The 16,696-nt window shown below is 36.4% G+C and overlaps 1 protein-coding gene across 2 annotated transcripts in view; it reads left to right on the forward strand.

Moving 5' to 3' along the window:
- Positions 1-14,883, forward strand: part of PLPPR5 (phospholipid phosphatase related 5) — a 108,580-nt gene extending 93,697 nt beyond the window's left edge. For both annotated transcript variants that reach the window (XM_001490335.6, XM_023641564.2), the window contains exon 6: positions 12,007-14,883. In XM_001490335.6, the coding sequence (XP_001490385.5) occupies positions 12,007-12,039 (33 nt within the window). In that variant the 3' untranslated portion in view covers positions 12,040-14,883. The remainder of the gene's footprint in view (positions 1-12,006) is intronic.
- Positions 14,884-16,696: the final 1,813 nt, after the last annotated feature.

Here is a 16,696-nt window from a genome sequence, read left to right on the forward strand (position 1 = left end):
ATGTATTTGAGCTCTTTCCCTTTTTTTCTTGGTTTTTTCAATTTTGTTTATCTTTTCAAAGTCTTTTGATGAAAATTCATGAAGGGTCTTTCATGAAATACGTAGGAAGTTGGTTCTTACCCTATAAGCCATGGGGAGCCATTAAGGAGTTTAATGAAGGAAATAGCATGTTTAGAATGGAGAATAAATTGAAGGAGAGCAACACTGAAGCAGAACAAAACAAAACAAAACCAATCTGGGAGGCTATTCTAAAAATCCAGATAAATGATAAAGATGATGTGGACAAGATCTCAGTACAGCCACTTCATGCCATTTTGACTGACTAGGCATCATTTGGCAAAGTCCGTGTTTAGTCAGGTGCTGATTCTGATCAGAGGAGTCTTAGTCTGTTCGGCCTGCTATAACAAAGTACTACAGACTGGGTGTCTCACAAATAACAGAAATTTGTTTTTCACAATTCCGGAGGCTATGAAGTCCAAGATCGAGGCACTGGCTCAGTGAGTGTCTGGTGAGGGCCCACTTTCTGTGTCTTCAGATGGTGGAAGTGGTGAGGGAGCTCTCTGTGGTCTCTTTTATATGGGCACTAATTCCATTCATAAGAGTTTCATCCTAATGACCTAATCATCTCCCAGAGGCCTCACCTCCAAATACCGTCCCATTGGGGATTAGATTTCAACGCTAATTTTAGGGGGACAAGCATTCAGTCTATAGCTTGTGTTATCTAACTGTCTCAATGATTTACAGTAGAAAAGGGCTAACTGCTAGCCAGAGTGTCGCTAAGAAAACTATCACCCCCAGCCCAAGAAACGTGCTGACCTTTCATGTCTGGCATTTTCCTATCCTCTCTTTAGAGATTTCTCTTGTGCATAATAATGGATAAGGAGTACGTTGACATTCCTTCCAAGGATCCTCTTGGGTCAAGCTGCATTCATCACAACAGCAAAGCACTGAGTACTTTTGTCCTTTCCTTCTCTCTTGCCCCCTGCTTATTCTCACTCTAAGGCAGAAAGCTGACATTCAGATTTGCATAAGTAAATACATGCAAATATTTCATGCATATGCATTGTCAATTTTAACTGACATCGTACAGAAAATCAAAGGAAAGGGTCACTTTATCTGGCAAGGAAACAAAAATATTTAAAAATAAATACAAAGATGGATGGGATTTAATAGAAAATGGGATGTTTCCAGTAGATCTAAAAGGAATTAATATCTACACAGTTTTATTAAGGCAGTTAGAACAGGCCACTATGGCCACTTATGGCTAATTTGGGATAACTTTGAGTGTTAAAACTTAGTGTGATACAGCCAGGTATAAAAAATGCTTTTGGAGAAAATTTTTTTCCTTATAAACCTAGGCATTATTTTTCCTTAACTTTATGTGATCTAATCAATTGAAGCAAAGGGAATTCTCCCTTGCCAACAAAAAGGGAAGGTGATGATAGGAATAATTTACAGGATTACAGTTTTGTACTTGCAGTAAGGGGCTTTTCACCAACCTGTACTACCCAAGAAGCTCAAGGTGTAACAGCACACCGTGGTTGACAGAAATGTCACTTGAATGAAAGTGGTAAGCAATGAGGACAGTTCCAAAAACCTAGAAATGTCATAATGAGTGTGTACTATTACAGGTGGAATTACTATGTTTAATTCCCATGGCAACTGCAAAGGAAAATTATATGGATAGGAAAATTATAAGGGAACTCACAATGACCCAGAGAAGCATATGCATTGACCCTTACATGGACTGTTTTGAAGATTATAGAATCACAGGGGTCAAGGAGGAACCTGAGCTGAAATTGAGGCAGCGTTAGGGTGGGAGATGGATGGAGAGCCAGGCTTTTGCAGCTGGAAATCCGGGATTTGAAGCCCGGTTTGGCTACAGAATAGCTAAGTGGGATTAGACAAATGACTCCTCCTTACTGAGGCAAAATTGATATAATACCTGAAAAATTGATACAATATGGTTCCCTTGTAGGTTAATTGTTGAAATTAACAGATCACAAATAAGCTTCTTGGCACACAGTAGGTGGTTAACACAAGTTAGTTCTCTCCTGCAACAATGATTCCCTTAATAGGATTTTCCTTTTTTCTCAAACTAGCATATCCCTACAGATGTATTTCACGGATTTGAAAGTTTATTCAGATAGTCTATGTCATACATAGCACATGTGGCAGAAAATATTATAGTCTAAAATGTTGCATACATTAGTGTCATAGCAACAGCAAAACAATCCTGTGGTTTCTTGCCAAGACAAATTTGATTATACGTTACTGTGCTCTCTGTGATAAATTCCTTTGAGGTTTCAGAATGATGTGTGTGAATAATTATGGCAATCTATTTAAGATTCAGTTGCTTTTCTATAATGCAAATCTTTGTTTTACAGAGCTGCTGAACTGTAATATAAATGTTATATAGGGCCTTGTCAAAACAACTTTATTAGTGATCAGATATTGGAGTAATTAGTGGAACTAAATATATTCATATCTTAGGCATTTGTCCTCAAGCTAAGCTTTGAACACTTATGAAAAATATTTGAAGGAAGTCATTGATTACATGCTATACTCTGTTCTCATTTGTTAAATTTAATTTCACTTTAAAAAAGTCAATTGAAAATGGAAGCTTAAAAATTCCAACAGGCATCAGCATTTTAGGTTAGAAAAACCAGCACATTCTGTTATTACTTTGCCATATGTCATTTTTCCTATTTGTGCTCCCATATATTCAGTATTTATTTGCCACACTATTTGTAAATCATAATATACTACACAAAGAATAAAAGCCAGATTTTTTTTTCAGTTATCTAACAGGGCTTGTATAAAAGCATCTTTTCAGTAAATTACTTTTGAATATAAACAAGCTTTTTCATCTCATTTGTGTGAATAAATATAGAGTTGATGACTGCATCTTTAAATTATATGATTCCTACAGTCATTAGTTTAGGAAAGACTAAAACAATGATGGATTAGAAAATCATTCCAAGTGCACACATAATTAGTTATACACGAGAAAGTGCTCACACCCATTCATCCGCCTCTTCTCTCAGATTTGTTCTCGCATGGTAGACCATCCTAGAGACACTATTGAGGCCTTCAAAATCAATCAGGAGTGGGGCTGGCCCCGTGGCCGAGTGGTTAAGTTCGTGCGCTCCGCTGCAGGCAGCCCAGTGTTTCGTTAGTTCGAATCCTGGGCGTGGACATGGCACTGCTCGTCAGACCACGCTGAGGCGGCGTCCCACATGCCACAACTAGAAGAACCCACAACGAAGAATACACAACTATGTACCAGGGGGCTTTGGGGAGAAAAAGGAAAAAATAAAAAAAAAAAATCTATTTAAAATCAATCAGGAGTACCACCACACAATGAATGTTTTTTGTATAGAAAATGTAAAATTTTATTTGATTAAAACTAGTAAAATAAACATGAACCCATTCACAATCTTATGAAACAATGACAGATTTTTTTTGTTTATTGTTCATTAAAGAAGTAACAAGTAATTCATGTATATTTTTTAAAATTTGAAAATTCAAGTAAGCAAAGCAAAAACAAATAGAAGATCCATATTCCCCCACAATAATCACTGGAAATCTTTTCTTAAAATAGCGTTGAAGGCCCCATGAGTGTAGGTAGGGGTTTGTGTACAGTACAGGATCTTCCTGGATGGTCATTTTTGTGCCTGCTTTTGCTCACTTACCAGTGTATTATGGATAGAGTTACAGATCAATAAATCAAGCATAACAGTAAAAGCTAATCTTCAATGAGAGCTTAATGTGTGTCTCGAATTATGCAAGAATTTCAAACATAAAATATCACTTTAGTTCTTATGGAAATCATTTGAGTGTGTCTGACTATTTCTACTTTACAGAGAAAGAGACAGAGAGTGGTTAAGTGACTTGCCCAAAGTCCCACAACTGGCCTGTGTTCTGAAACAAGAATACAGAACCATATTTTCCATTTTCCAGATCTGTTCCGTACTTATCACCTCACAGCTCAAACTCATAATCACTGTGCTATACAATATTATACAATGATATTGAGAAAGTTCTAATCTATATAAATTAACCATTACTTTTGTTAGGCATAGAGGATTGCTTCCACTTTCAGTTTCCCGCAATTATAAACAATACTAGGGTAAACATCTCTAAAAGAGATATCTTTGTAAGTTCCATGAATAAGTGATTTAAGGTATATTCATAGAAGTGGAAATTCTGAAAAAAGAGGATGAGTACTCTTGAGGCTTTTGGTTTCATTCGTATCTTTATGTCCTTTCCAACAATGGAGAATATTGTCCCTAACAATCTTTACCAATCCTGTAGGTCAAAAATAAATGAAGTACCTTATTTTAATTTGCATCTTTTGAATATCTTCCTATACATTTATTTATAGTCTTCTTTTGTGACTGAAAGAATCAAATATTGAAACAATAATTCAACAATTGACAAACCAGTATCTATACACTATATGGCCTTTAGACTTAATTTATCTTGTGGTTAATGGTCCTAATGTTTTTTAATTGGGGTTTATTAAAGGTGTAATTTACATCCTTTAAAATTCCATTTTTTTTAGCAGTTTTATGTCACAGTTAATGGTCCTAATTTTCTTTTTAATTGGGGTTTATTAAAGGCACAATTTACATTCTTTAAAATTCTTTTTTTAACTGTTCTATGAGTTTTGACAAGTGCATACCATCATGTAATCATCACATAATCTAATTATAAAACATTTCTGTGGCCCTAAAAAGTTTCCTCCTTCTCCTTTGTGGTCAACCCCTCCTTCAACCCCCAACCCCTGGCAATCACTAATCTGTTTTACATTCCTATAGTTTTATCTTTCCCAGGATGCTGTATAAATGAACTCATATAGCATGTAGCCTTTGAGTCTGACTTCGTTCACTTAGAATAATGCATTTGAGTTTCAATCATGTTATTATACACATCAGTAGGGGTTTTTTTATTGCTGAGTAGTATTCTGTTGTATGGGTATACTATTTTTTTAAATCCATTCACCAATTGAAGGACATTTGGGTTGTTTCCAATTTTTCACAATTATGACTAGAGCTGATATAAAAATTCATGTACAGGTTTTTGTGTGAATAGATATTTTTTATCTCTTGGATAAATACCTAGGAATGGGATTTCTGGGTTCTATGATAAATGTATATTTACCTTTACAAAAATTTTCCAAAGTATCTGGGTCATGGCTAACTGCCCTTATGCTTTTCAATAGCTCTGAAATTAATCTTGATGTGGCTTTTCCAGATTTTTACTGACTGGTACCTCTTTGTGAAAATAGGCAAGTTTTTAAATGAGGAGCTTTGTCCGTTCCTGGTTATACAAGAATTTATCATGCACTTGATCTATTACCCACATCCTCTGATTCTTCTCTGTCAAGTAGCATTGGGTTGCTGAGTTAGCAAATTTAACACATTTTAAAAAGTTAAAGAGAAATGAAATAAGTAAGAAGCCAAGATAGATTAAAATAGTAGTATAAAACAAGGCATGGGTACAATTTATGGATGAGTTACCTTTTTTATCGTCATTTGTTATGTATAGTAAAATTTTGTTTGTAAGTAGATTTGTAATATATGAAACCTGTAGCAATATGAAATAAGAAACACTATGGTACGTTTCCCGGGACTCATGAGCGTACAGTCTGGTGGGGAGGTAATTTTATAAGCAAATACAGAGCAGGGCGATGATGAGGTCTCCCCATGTAAAGGGGGATCTATTCAAACTTAGCAATGCTTTCAACATCCTCTGAGGGGAGATCTGAAGGACTGTTAGCCAAGTGAGGAGGAGACAGAAGGATGTTCCAGATAGAGGAACCAGTTTGCACAAAGATTTTGATTGGCAGGTGAGGTTGAGGTAGGAGCACAGGGGCAAGAGACTTGAAAACGCCATTAAAGGGTGTTCAGGTGGGGTCCAGAACAAGTGTAAAAGAAATAGAAGTGGGAAGGAGCAAGATGGACTGGAACAGATGGACAAATGAGCGGTCGGGAAATTTCCAAAGTGGCCAAAGAAACTTTGTTGCATGAAGGAGGTAGGGGAGGAGGTTAATTGGGATTTTATACTTCTACCACGGTTGACGGTTGAGAATATTGTTGTGAATATGAGCTAAAAGTGTGGTGGACAGGTCATTAGAGTTAGGGAGGTGAAGACACTTCGGATAGAGTACGTGGTTATGCACATCCACCGAGCACCATGTACACACTAGTATTAATAGACTTACATGCAGTTTCGTGTCAAATGCTTGGAAACACTGAGTTAAAGTGAGACACAAGTCTTTGCTACAGATCTTCTCAACACTTTTATGCACTTTGAAGCTCTAAGCTAGAAATACAATGTGCAGTTGTTTCCAGACGTTTTCGAACACAAAGATTTATTTTGAGAATTAAGATTACTGCTTTTTTTAAGGCAGTGGCTTTTTGAAAGAAATGTCAGAGAAATGATAGCATTTTAAAGACGGAATTGATTTTATATACCTGGCAAGGGTTACATTGCTAGCCAATTACTTTTCTACACCTTTAGACAGTGGTTCTCGGACTGGTGTAAAAGTGAATTTATTGCTTGTAGCACTTGCAAAAAGGGCACATTTTGGGGATGCATGCCCAGAGATTCTGATCCAGTACCCCTGGGCTTCGGCCTGGGGATCTGTATTGTCTCAGGCCCCTCAGGTGCTTGGATAAGGAGCCAGTTGACCTAGATCCAGCTGGGCCTGCAGAGCTTCTGAAACAGTCATTTTCAATATTGGCTGCACATTAGACTCATCTGGAGAGCCTTTAAAAATCCCACTGAGCAGGTCAAGCCTCAGACCAATTAAATCTAAGTCTCTAGGGTTGTGTCAGTATTTTTTTAAAGCTCTCAGGTGATTCCAACATGCACCCAAGGCTGAGAACCCATGCTCCTAAAGATTCAGTGTGGAAAGCCTTAAGCTTCTTTGGCTCCTGAGGACTTGGAAATACCTCATAAGATCTATAGCTAATGCTCCAGTAAAAGCTGGGACTGCCTCTGGCTTAATTAGCTTATCAGGGAAAGCTGCCTAGAGATTTCTCCTTTCTCTACGGAGAGACATTCTTTCAGAAAGTAGCTTTTAGCCCCTTTCTCCAAATAGTACAAAAAAGAAATTCCTGAATAGAAACAAAACTCTGAGCTAATATAAAACTCTGAACTGAAAGAGAACCACTGTAAAGAAAGAAATGGTTCCAAAACAGTCTCATTCTCAAGAGAACTCTGATTCTATTACCTTTTAGCTTTTATGTCTTCATATACCCAACTTCTTAAAACAAGAAATTGCTCAACATGAATTTACAGTCAGTTTCACAGCCTCGAGTTTGAAGTTCTCTAATAATTTCTTCTTAGACAGACCTAACGCTATTTCTCGTTATGAAAATACTAACTTCACAACCTACCAGAAGGAGAACTTAACGTGACAAAGCAGCATCTGAGAGCACACACTCCGTGGGTTACGGCTTTGCCCCCTCCTCCCTTCTCCTGCCCACTTTGCCCTCCTCAAAGGACAGTGAAGGAAGGAAGGAAGGAAATAGAAAAGTAAAGGCGACCAATATTTGGGAGTATGACATCCATCTACCTTCCCCTGATATAATATGGGGAATATTATATCATATGATATAATATGCTTCTATACAGCATGAGAATTGTTGATTATTATAGGGTCGTGATTCCTTATCCTAAATCCTTAGTGCTAGGTATTTTTCAGGATTCAAAATATTTTACATTTTAGGGAAAAATACTGTGCCTTCTGTTACACAAGCAAGACCTTGGGCAGCACTTTGTAATCAAAGATGGATATTTCTGCAGCACAACATAGACTATAAATTGTCTCACAGCAATTCGGGCTTGGTTTTTGCCACCAAATGAGTTCACGTCAATCACGTCACATCAAAGACATAAATCATTGAATTAAAAATATTGTATGCATGGATTTCATTTTGTGTTTAGGTTTAAAACCTAAGCTGATAGCTGACAACCTCCTTTTAAAACACAAAAACTGTTTATAATCATCTTGAAAGATAGAAACTGGAACAATATTTAACCTCTAAATTTACTCTAACAATAAAACAACATAGAACTTTAAGTAAACTAGTACTTTGTCCAAGGAAATGTCAATTATTTAAATAAACATTTAAATAATATATAAAACATATTTTGTAGGTGTCTCGAATCCAACCTATTGAGAATGGTCAAGAAGAAAATTCACAGGGTGGGTCCTTTAAAGACTGTCTTGCAAGGCTCTTCAGCTGGATGGTGGGAATAAGCCACTGTGAACACCTTCAATTAAGGCAATAAACGTATGTGCGCTAGAGCGCACTGGTGTTGGAGTTGGGCTGCAAAGCTAAGGCAAATACAGAAAATGTGTCCTTCTGTGCGGGTTTCTATTGCATTCAAAAATCTGGGTACTAGATTGTTGTTATTGTTATTTTTTAATCTTTAAAATATATTACTTTTTTCACTAATTTTTTGTTCATTCATAGGAATTTAGCATTCCTTAGCCAAATAGCCCTTAATGATAATGGCTTTTTTGGTTTTCCCATCTGAAGTACTCTTTCTGCCTTTTCCCCTATTTTTGCGAAGGGAAATGGTGAGTGGCATATCTTGTCAGGTGGTAAGTCATCACCAAATTTTCATGTCATAAATAAATGACAGTTTTGTTGTAAATAACTTTTTCTAAATTACAGAATATAATTTCTATAAACGGATGTCTAGAATAAATAATAAAACAGAGATTTTCATGTAGAACTTAGAGTTTCAAAAATTGACATGTTAGATAGACTTTAGAATTTACCCGATTTAAGAATCCAAAACTATTTTTGAGAAACAAGCGTTTCTTTTTCCATGGGACCTCTGCACTCAAGGACTAGATTCAGTATTTTGCTCACTGATTTGCTGTGGACTTGATGGACACTTTCCAACAGATGGAGCAGATTCTCATCTTCAACTATTTGGCCTTAAGCTCTGTCATCTCCACTATCAGCCTCTGTATGTCTAATTGTGGAAGGCACCAGTAATTGCACTGATAAATTACATGACCACTCTCTTCTCCTGACTCTGAATTAAACTTTTGTGCATGAGTTTTTGGTTTGCCTCCTGTGTGTTTGTACTGTCATCTATTAATATGATTTAGTATTGCAGCTTAAGAATTCAGCCAGATTAAAAGGAGAAACCCCTTGTCACCTAGTTTTTCATAGGGAGTCCGTTCCTCCAGACAGGTGATCTGAAAATATTAAATGTAATTCTGGTTTTTTATATTACTGAGAAAAATGCTGATGGGGAAGTGAACACTATTGTAACTTCCTGCATAGGAATTACGTCATTTGTATATTTCAATGCTAATGTAATTTTTATAATATAGAATCATAGAGGCTTATAGATGGTAAGGACTTTAAGTAATTAGCTTGTCCTTTCTCTAGATTCCTTCAGGGAAAACTGTCCCTATGCTAGAAGAGAACTAATCTTATTTTTTAAATCCTACTGAGATAAATAATCTGTCTCCTTCATTCTCTGGTGTGGGCTCATTTGCTCTTAGACAGTGAAATTAATGAACGTCTCCCCTGTCTATATACTCCTTTCATGTACTTAGAACCCATTATTAAATTTCCCCTTAATTTTCTCTTCCCCATACACAGTCACTTCAATGTTTTATTTTCATCAGTTTATCTCTCTGCTAACCACCACCTTTCAATGATAAGCCCCGAGCAGGATCCTTCTAATTCCAGTCAAATAGGAAAAGTCATCTCAGAGGTTAAAACTGAAGTGTGATGTGACACTGAAAGGGTGCTAATCAGAAAAAAAGCAGGAGTTTCCCCAGAATCATGGGATCTAAAACTGTCATCAGTCTGGAAACAAACTGTTACCCTTGTAGTTTAACTTGGTAATGACTTCACGTAAGGAAAATGGTAATATCATCTGGAATTTGTGGGCAGTGAAAGAAAGATCTAGGAGCCACCAAAATGTGATTTTTAAATGCCAAGACTGAATCCAGGATTTCCCAGACCTCAACAGGACACTTACAGTTACACATTCAATGCCTTATTTCTAAGGTGACCTTACATCTCTGTTTGTGACAGGCCTAATTTCAGCCTGTTGCCCCTGTATTACTAGCTTTCCTTTTTCCCCCTCAATATGTCCAGGTTTAGATGATAATTTATGTGGTCGCCCTAAGGTCATTGCATATTCTTTGTCACTCTCTCCAGCTTGCACTTGTCACATGGTTTTTCCTTTGTTTCTGTTCTGCCTTGCATTGATTATCAGTGATTTGTTTCTGATACTTTCTCTGCTTTATTAAGATCTTTTAATATTTCCATTCTACCTTCCATGGTGATAGTTGTCCCCTTCAATGGATGTCTCCTAGGATCATCTTCAGCAAATTTAATGAGCCTTGTGGACACTTCATTATCTAGGTCAAGGGAACACTGACACCTAGGCCGATGGCCTTCAGAACACCATCCATTTTCTCTTCTTTTTTATTTCCTTTCCTTTCTTTCTACTGTCACTTCACACTTTTCCTACCCACCAGTTGCCACCGATTAGTCTTCAATTTATATCTCAACATCTCTCCAGCAATTACTATGTGCTAGGTCCTGTCCAGAGGTGTGACACTCCTGTCAATTTTGTACTGCAACACTGTATATCAAATTGTATTTTCTCAGTTCACAGATTTCAAGTCCCCATGGGGCCACTAGAAATAAAACTATGATGTACTGTTTCCACAGCACTTATGGCTTTTATTCAGTCCTAGTGCATTATATAACTCTGACAAGTCTTTTTTGTCCTAAAGTCATGCTTGTGCTTTTGTAAGGAAAACTCAAGAAGACAGAGACAGGCTGCTAAACTCTCCAGCATTTTCTTAATGGAAAATTAAAGTTTCTAAGGCCTTATCAGGAGTTAGTGAAAAAGTCAGTATGCTCTGCTCACTACTGATTCTTATGGATATTGTTTTTCTGTAGGTTTAAGTGGGTCAAATCTAGAAAATAATGCCCTGAGCAGTAGTCAATGATATCCTACTAGTTGTAGTTAATATGCCTAAATTCAGTGAAAGTGAATTTTAATTTCTTCACACACATTTTTAAAAATGTTTTAACTAGTTAAAACACTTTAATTTGAAAAAAGCTATATGTACGTAGAAGAAATCTCACGGCATGCATTCATTACATGAAATTCTATTTATTATCTCTTTAACTTATAAAAAGTCATACAAAAACTACCATGAAAAACATTCAAAACAGGTCATATGATGGTAAAACCCTTTGTAATGCTGCTGTTATTGTTGGGAGGCTGTCATTTATGTTAGATCTTGACGTAACCCTATATGTGGCATGATTAATTATGTCACATCGATTTTCCACTGCAATATTTCAACGGCCATGCCTGTTGCATGTCTGAATCCATTTAAATATTGGCCATTCCACAGGGTTTCTTTATATACGATTCTGTCACTTAACAAAGAATAAAGTAAAAAGGCTCTGTAAAGAATTCTGTGGTCGAGGGAAATACAAAGATTGTAGTCTGTAGTCTGGATTCATGCATCAAAAATGAAGTGTTTAAGTAGATCTTTGTCAACTAGCAAATGCCATTTCAGTCTGAGTATTTCACCACCTCATTCTATGCCATCTGTCTCACGGGGAGCAATTAATCTGAAACTCTAACATGCAGCATTAAAATTCCATTAACACTGAACAGAATATTAACGTGTCGGACATTGCGATTTTTATCTCTCCAAATCTCAGTGTTAATTTTGAATAAGGCACGTACGTATAACATTTTCATCTATTTGGTTAATTAAGAATATTGAATAAAATATATGATTAGCAGCTGAATTTATTAATAATACATAGAACTTATTTTAATAACACTCAATGTTTTTGCAACTTAAACATATACAGACTACAGTTGTATATTAGGCTGATGATTATTCGTAAAAGCACTAAATATTTTGCGAAGCCAATTTTCCCAAGACTCTGACTTTATAATTCCTTTTTCTTCTTGCAGAACCACATCACCGCCTTCGCAGAAGTCACATGATATTGAAGCAGATGGTTTTTCTCTGCATTGGACATCATCCCTTTTCACCATCCATTCATAACACCCAAAGTTTGTTTGATTACAGAAGAAGTTTATAAAGTTGTCTAATAATTTTTATAATTTTAAAATCAGTGTCAACTTCTCTGTTTCCCCCACTAGACTGTGAGCTCCTCAAGGGCAGGACTGTGTCTTTCTTCTCTGTATCCCCAGCACCTACAACAAAGCTTCGCACAAAGTAGGTGTTCAATAAAAATGTGATGACCGAATGAACAAATTAATTCTTAAATAAAACATTCGCTTTAGTTTCTCAGAGAATCACTGAGACCGTGTGAAAAGAAACCTCTACACGAGTCCTATTTGTACAAGATATCCCTCCATTTGGGGCCAGTTAAGCTTTTTAACTTTTCATATATCTAATCAGCAGTATACCATATTTCATTTGAAGTGGACTTTGAAAGTCATGGGGGTTTTTATTTTATTATTCAGCATGACATTATTTCCATTCTAACAGATTTCAGTGTGTGAAATTACTTTACTTTTAGAAAGTATGTTCTATACTAAAATAATGTTTGCACATAATATTATGCTATATTTCACTTAAAATATCATTCATACTATACATTCTAAGACTGGTGCTTCTGCTTTTGAAGGGGAAAATGCCAATTTTTACTGTAATAAGTAATGTATCATAATTAAAAATTATTTATTTGGACTTTTGTTCCTGACAATTGTGGTTTAATTGTTGACTTGTAATTTTTGGGTGCAGGCCGTGTTTAGGATAGTTTAAGTGACTAAATCCAGCAGTGACACCTATTTATTGTGCAATTTTCCATTGATAACAGTGTCTTAAGAGTGGTCAAAGGCTCCATTCTTAGGCTTTTTACTAGTCAGGATTCCACATAATTTAAATAGGAAAGAACACCTGGCAGATAATTTAAATTATATAAATGCTAGAAATATGGTTAACATATTTCACTTTGCATTTGTGTAGCACTTTATAGTTTACAAAGTATATTTTGATTTATTGTTTCATTTAATCCTCACAATAACCCAGAGTAAACATGAAGAGTATGACTTTAGTTTTATAGATGAGAAAAATGAAGCCAAGTCAGGGTCAGTAACGTGCCCAATTCCACACAACTAGTAAGAGGCAGTTAAACTTAAATTCAGGTTTTCTGACCCCAAACTTCCTTTGAAATATGCCACAGCTGCCATACCATGTTGGATGCATCAAGGCCTTTCCGAGGTCAGTGGAGTCCTGGGCAACTACCTATCTTTTAAAAAAATAAAGAGATGCCAAAATAGAATTACAAAAGCTATGCTGTATTTTAAATGTTTATCTTTTAAGAATGAACACTTTTCAAATATACGACTGTATAGTAACCTATTTATAATCATATTTTAAAATAGTGTCAAGAGTCTAGATGTGTGGTCTTTTGTGAAATCAAAACCTAAATCTGATGACTCTCCTCCCACTCTTACCCCCATGCCCTAGCCCCCTACACCATCCCGCCTCAGGAGAGCCCACAAGGGACATACCTTGCACTGAGCAAGTGGAATTAAGAATGAGATTCATAATAATATAAGGAAGATGAACTGGACCATAAGAAAACCATTATTTGTACTCCTCAACCGTAACTTTGCAATCTTTAAGGCTACCCTGAGTAGCTTTGTCTTATATGAGTAGAAGTTACTTGACTGAAATGAATCTTCCTAACCTTGACAGTACTAAAAAATGAACTTTTAATTTTCTCTGTAGTTTCAATGGAAATCAACAAATAAATATAACCAAGAATTGGCCATTAATCCCAAATAGATGTCATTTGCTCTTTTCCAACAGGTGAGTAAAAACACGTCCAGGAGGGCCCAAACCAGAAAATCCATATTTCTACAAATGTCAGACTACTATTGCAAATTCAATGCTGGTGGAAATTTAGAACATGAAAAAGCTTGGAATGCTTTGATCCTCCTTAAAGACTTTTTAGGCAATAAGAGTAATGGGCAATCACTTACTGGGAATGGAAGTGAAAAGGATGATCCTAATGTCTTAAGAGGAAAGATTACCAGTAAAACTTCCAGAGTTAGATCAGTTCTATCGGTTCTAGTATCAATTTTCCAAGGAGCCAGTTGGAATATTCTTCCTGTTGGAAGCCTTAGCTATATATGGTCATGTAAATGTTTCTTTGTACCTTGCTAAACCTGGTCTGAATGCAGGAGTTATCAATTCCTCAAAAATCCACATTTAACCCAGGATCAGAGTAAGGTCATCTCTAATATTTAAACATCATGGGCCTGAGATTGTGCAATGAATGATCATGCCATGAAGGAATTTCAAAAGAATAAAAAGATACACATGTATAAGGCAAAAAGCCAGCAAAAAGCCCTTAACCATGATGCTGTTACTGAGAATAACAAAACATACATTTAAGAAAATGTTAATTTGTAAATATTTACATATATAGTCTAGTAAAAGCAAGCAAACACATCTTTCTGATAAAGACATCTTTTTATTCTACTTACTTGGGGTCCAGATCAGTATAAATTGGTCAGCCTGAAAATTTCAGTCGTCTCTGTTTGCATGGCAGAAATTCTGCACATGTTTTATCTGATTCCTAAGATTATTTAAAAGGCTCTTTTATGTTAAAAGAGAGGTGAACCTTCTTTGACAGACTTTGTCGATTCCGCTTTTAGCTGGGCCTCTCTTTTCTCAGGATGTATCCTAGCCAAATATCTCAGTTACATCGACCATACAGTTTCCTTTGTGAAAGAGCAGTAGGGGAGGAGATAATTCTCTGCTGTGTATTGTATTTTTCAAATAAAATTTTAAAACTTTAATTTAAAAAATTAGGTTTCATTTTTAATTTTTTTCCCAGTATTAGTCCTTTCTTGGGGGTAAAGGAATAAGAATGCTGTTAAGGTGATGGAAGTCAGATTGTCAGAGTGACTGGAGACTGTTTAGAAATGAATCATGATGGCTCAGATTAGACCAGTTCTTTGGGCAGTTAAGTGATGCTCTGCATTACATGGGCCATCCTGGGATTTTATCAACCTCCTTACTTGCAAATCACAACCCCTAGAAACTATCTGGGATACTGAGCGGGTGTACAATCTACTACATAATCTATGTCTGATGTACAAGCAAGGTACTGAAAAATAGATGTAAACGATCTCATTCCCACCTCTAGGGCACGGGTTATCAAATTTTAATTGCATACTTTACAAAACTGTCCTGGACATATACCAAATGGTTCGATTTACTCCTTGCAAATGTTGATGTTCTCTCAATTTGCCAGGCATGGGCTTTCTAATGAAATTTGTGAGCTATGATTCTTTAAAAATATCAATTAAGGAAATTTTTCCAGATTTCAAGTGAATGATTCTCTTCTAAGAAGAAGAAAATATTCAAATTATTCTTTCTTGTCCCCTTCACTTCAGATGATAGCTGGTTCTTAGTCTGATAGACCTCAGGACATTGTCAAGATTTAATAAAAAAATAAATCTGTTTTCCTCACCCACCCCAGGCTTTGTAAGCCATGGGTGGGTTATAAGATCTGAATTCTAAATTCAGACTCCCATGCTCAAATCTGTGGCCTTGCTCAAAAGGACCTCCAGATGAGAAAATATAGATGAGTGGACACACAACCACCTCCAGCAAGCAGATGAAACTCAAAGTTCATGTCTCAAAGATGCCATTCTTAACAGGGGTGATCCTGATGGACACCATCATCTAGCCTATCTTCATATTATTGCATTTATTAAAGCATTTCCATTTTCATTTTGCACTGAAACACTATCACTTGTAGAAAAGGAAATTTTTTTTTCTTTTCAGGAGGGAAAAAGGGTGTATTTTTAGGTTGATATTAAAAAACAAAAAGGAAAACTTTTCCAAAATATTAAGACATTTTGAGTATTAGTCAGGTTTCCCAAAAGGTATTGCTCCTGCTCAAGAAGGCCTTTCAGCTTTCATTCATTCAGCAAACATTTATTGCATGATTCTGTACAGCAGATACTTTGCAATGTGCTGATTAGCAGCGATGAGAGAGACAGACATGGTCCCTACCCTTCCAGATTGGATAGTTCAGCAGCGCTGACACTGACGGTGCCCCAAGAGGTCTGTTTAAAGTGGGAGAATTGGCTTGGAGTTTACCAGCTACCTACTCTCAGGACTAAGCAAAGGACATTTTTATAGATTACAGCAACAGCTAAGGTTAATAAAAAAGCATTGCCTCCATAAACAGTATCATATAATTTGACTATTACTGAACTTAAAATGCCCTAAATTCAATAATGATAAGCATTTACTATCTCTTACAAGTCTGTGGATCAGCTGAGCCATTTTTCTATTCTGAGCTAGGCTCATCCATGCATCCATGATCAGGTGAGATGATTTGCTGATCTTGGCTGGACAGTCTCACATATGCGGGGTCATCTTACTGTAGGTTGATCTAAGATGGCTTCACTTGGGTCAACTGAACTTTTCTCTACACAGTCTCTCAATCTCCATCAGGGTAGCTAAGTTCCTTCACTTAGGGGCCAAGACAGAGCAGAAGCATGCAAGGCACTGGCACATTGTCACTTTCCTCTCATTCAACTGTCCAAGGCAAGTTTCAAGGCCAGCCCAGAGTCAAGGAGTGAGGAGGGAGCTGCAAGGTCACAT

This window comes from Equus caballus, chromosome 5 (genome assembly GCF_041296265.1).
Source record: "Equus caballus isolate H_3958 breed thoroughbred chromosome 5, TB-T2T, whole genome shotgun sequence".
In the NCBI taxonomy this organism is placed as follows: domain Eukaryota; kingdom Metazoa; phylum Chordata; class Mammalia; order Perissodactyla; family Equidae; genus Equus; species Equus caballus.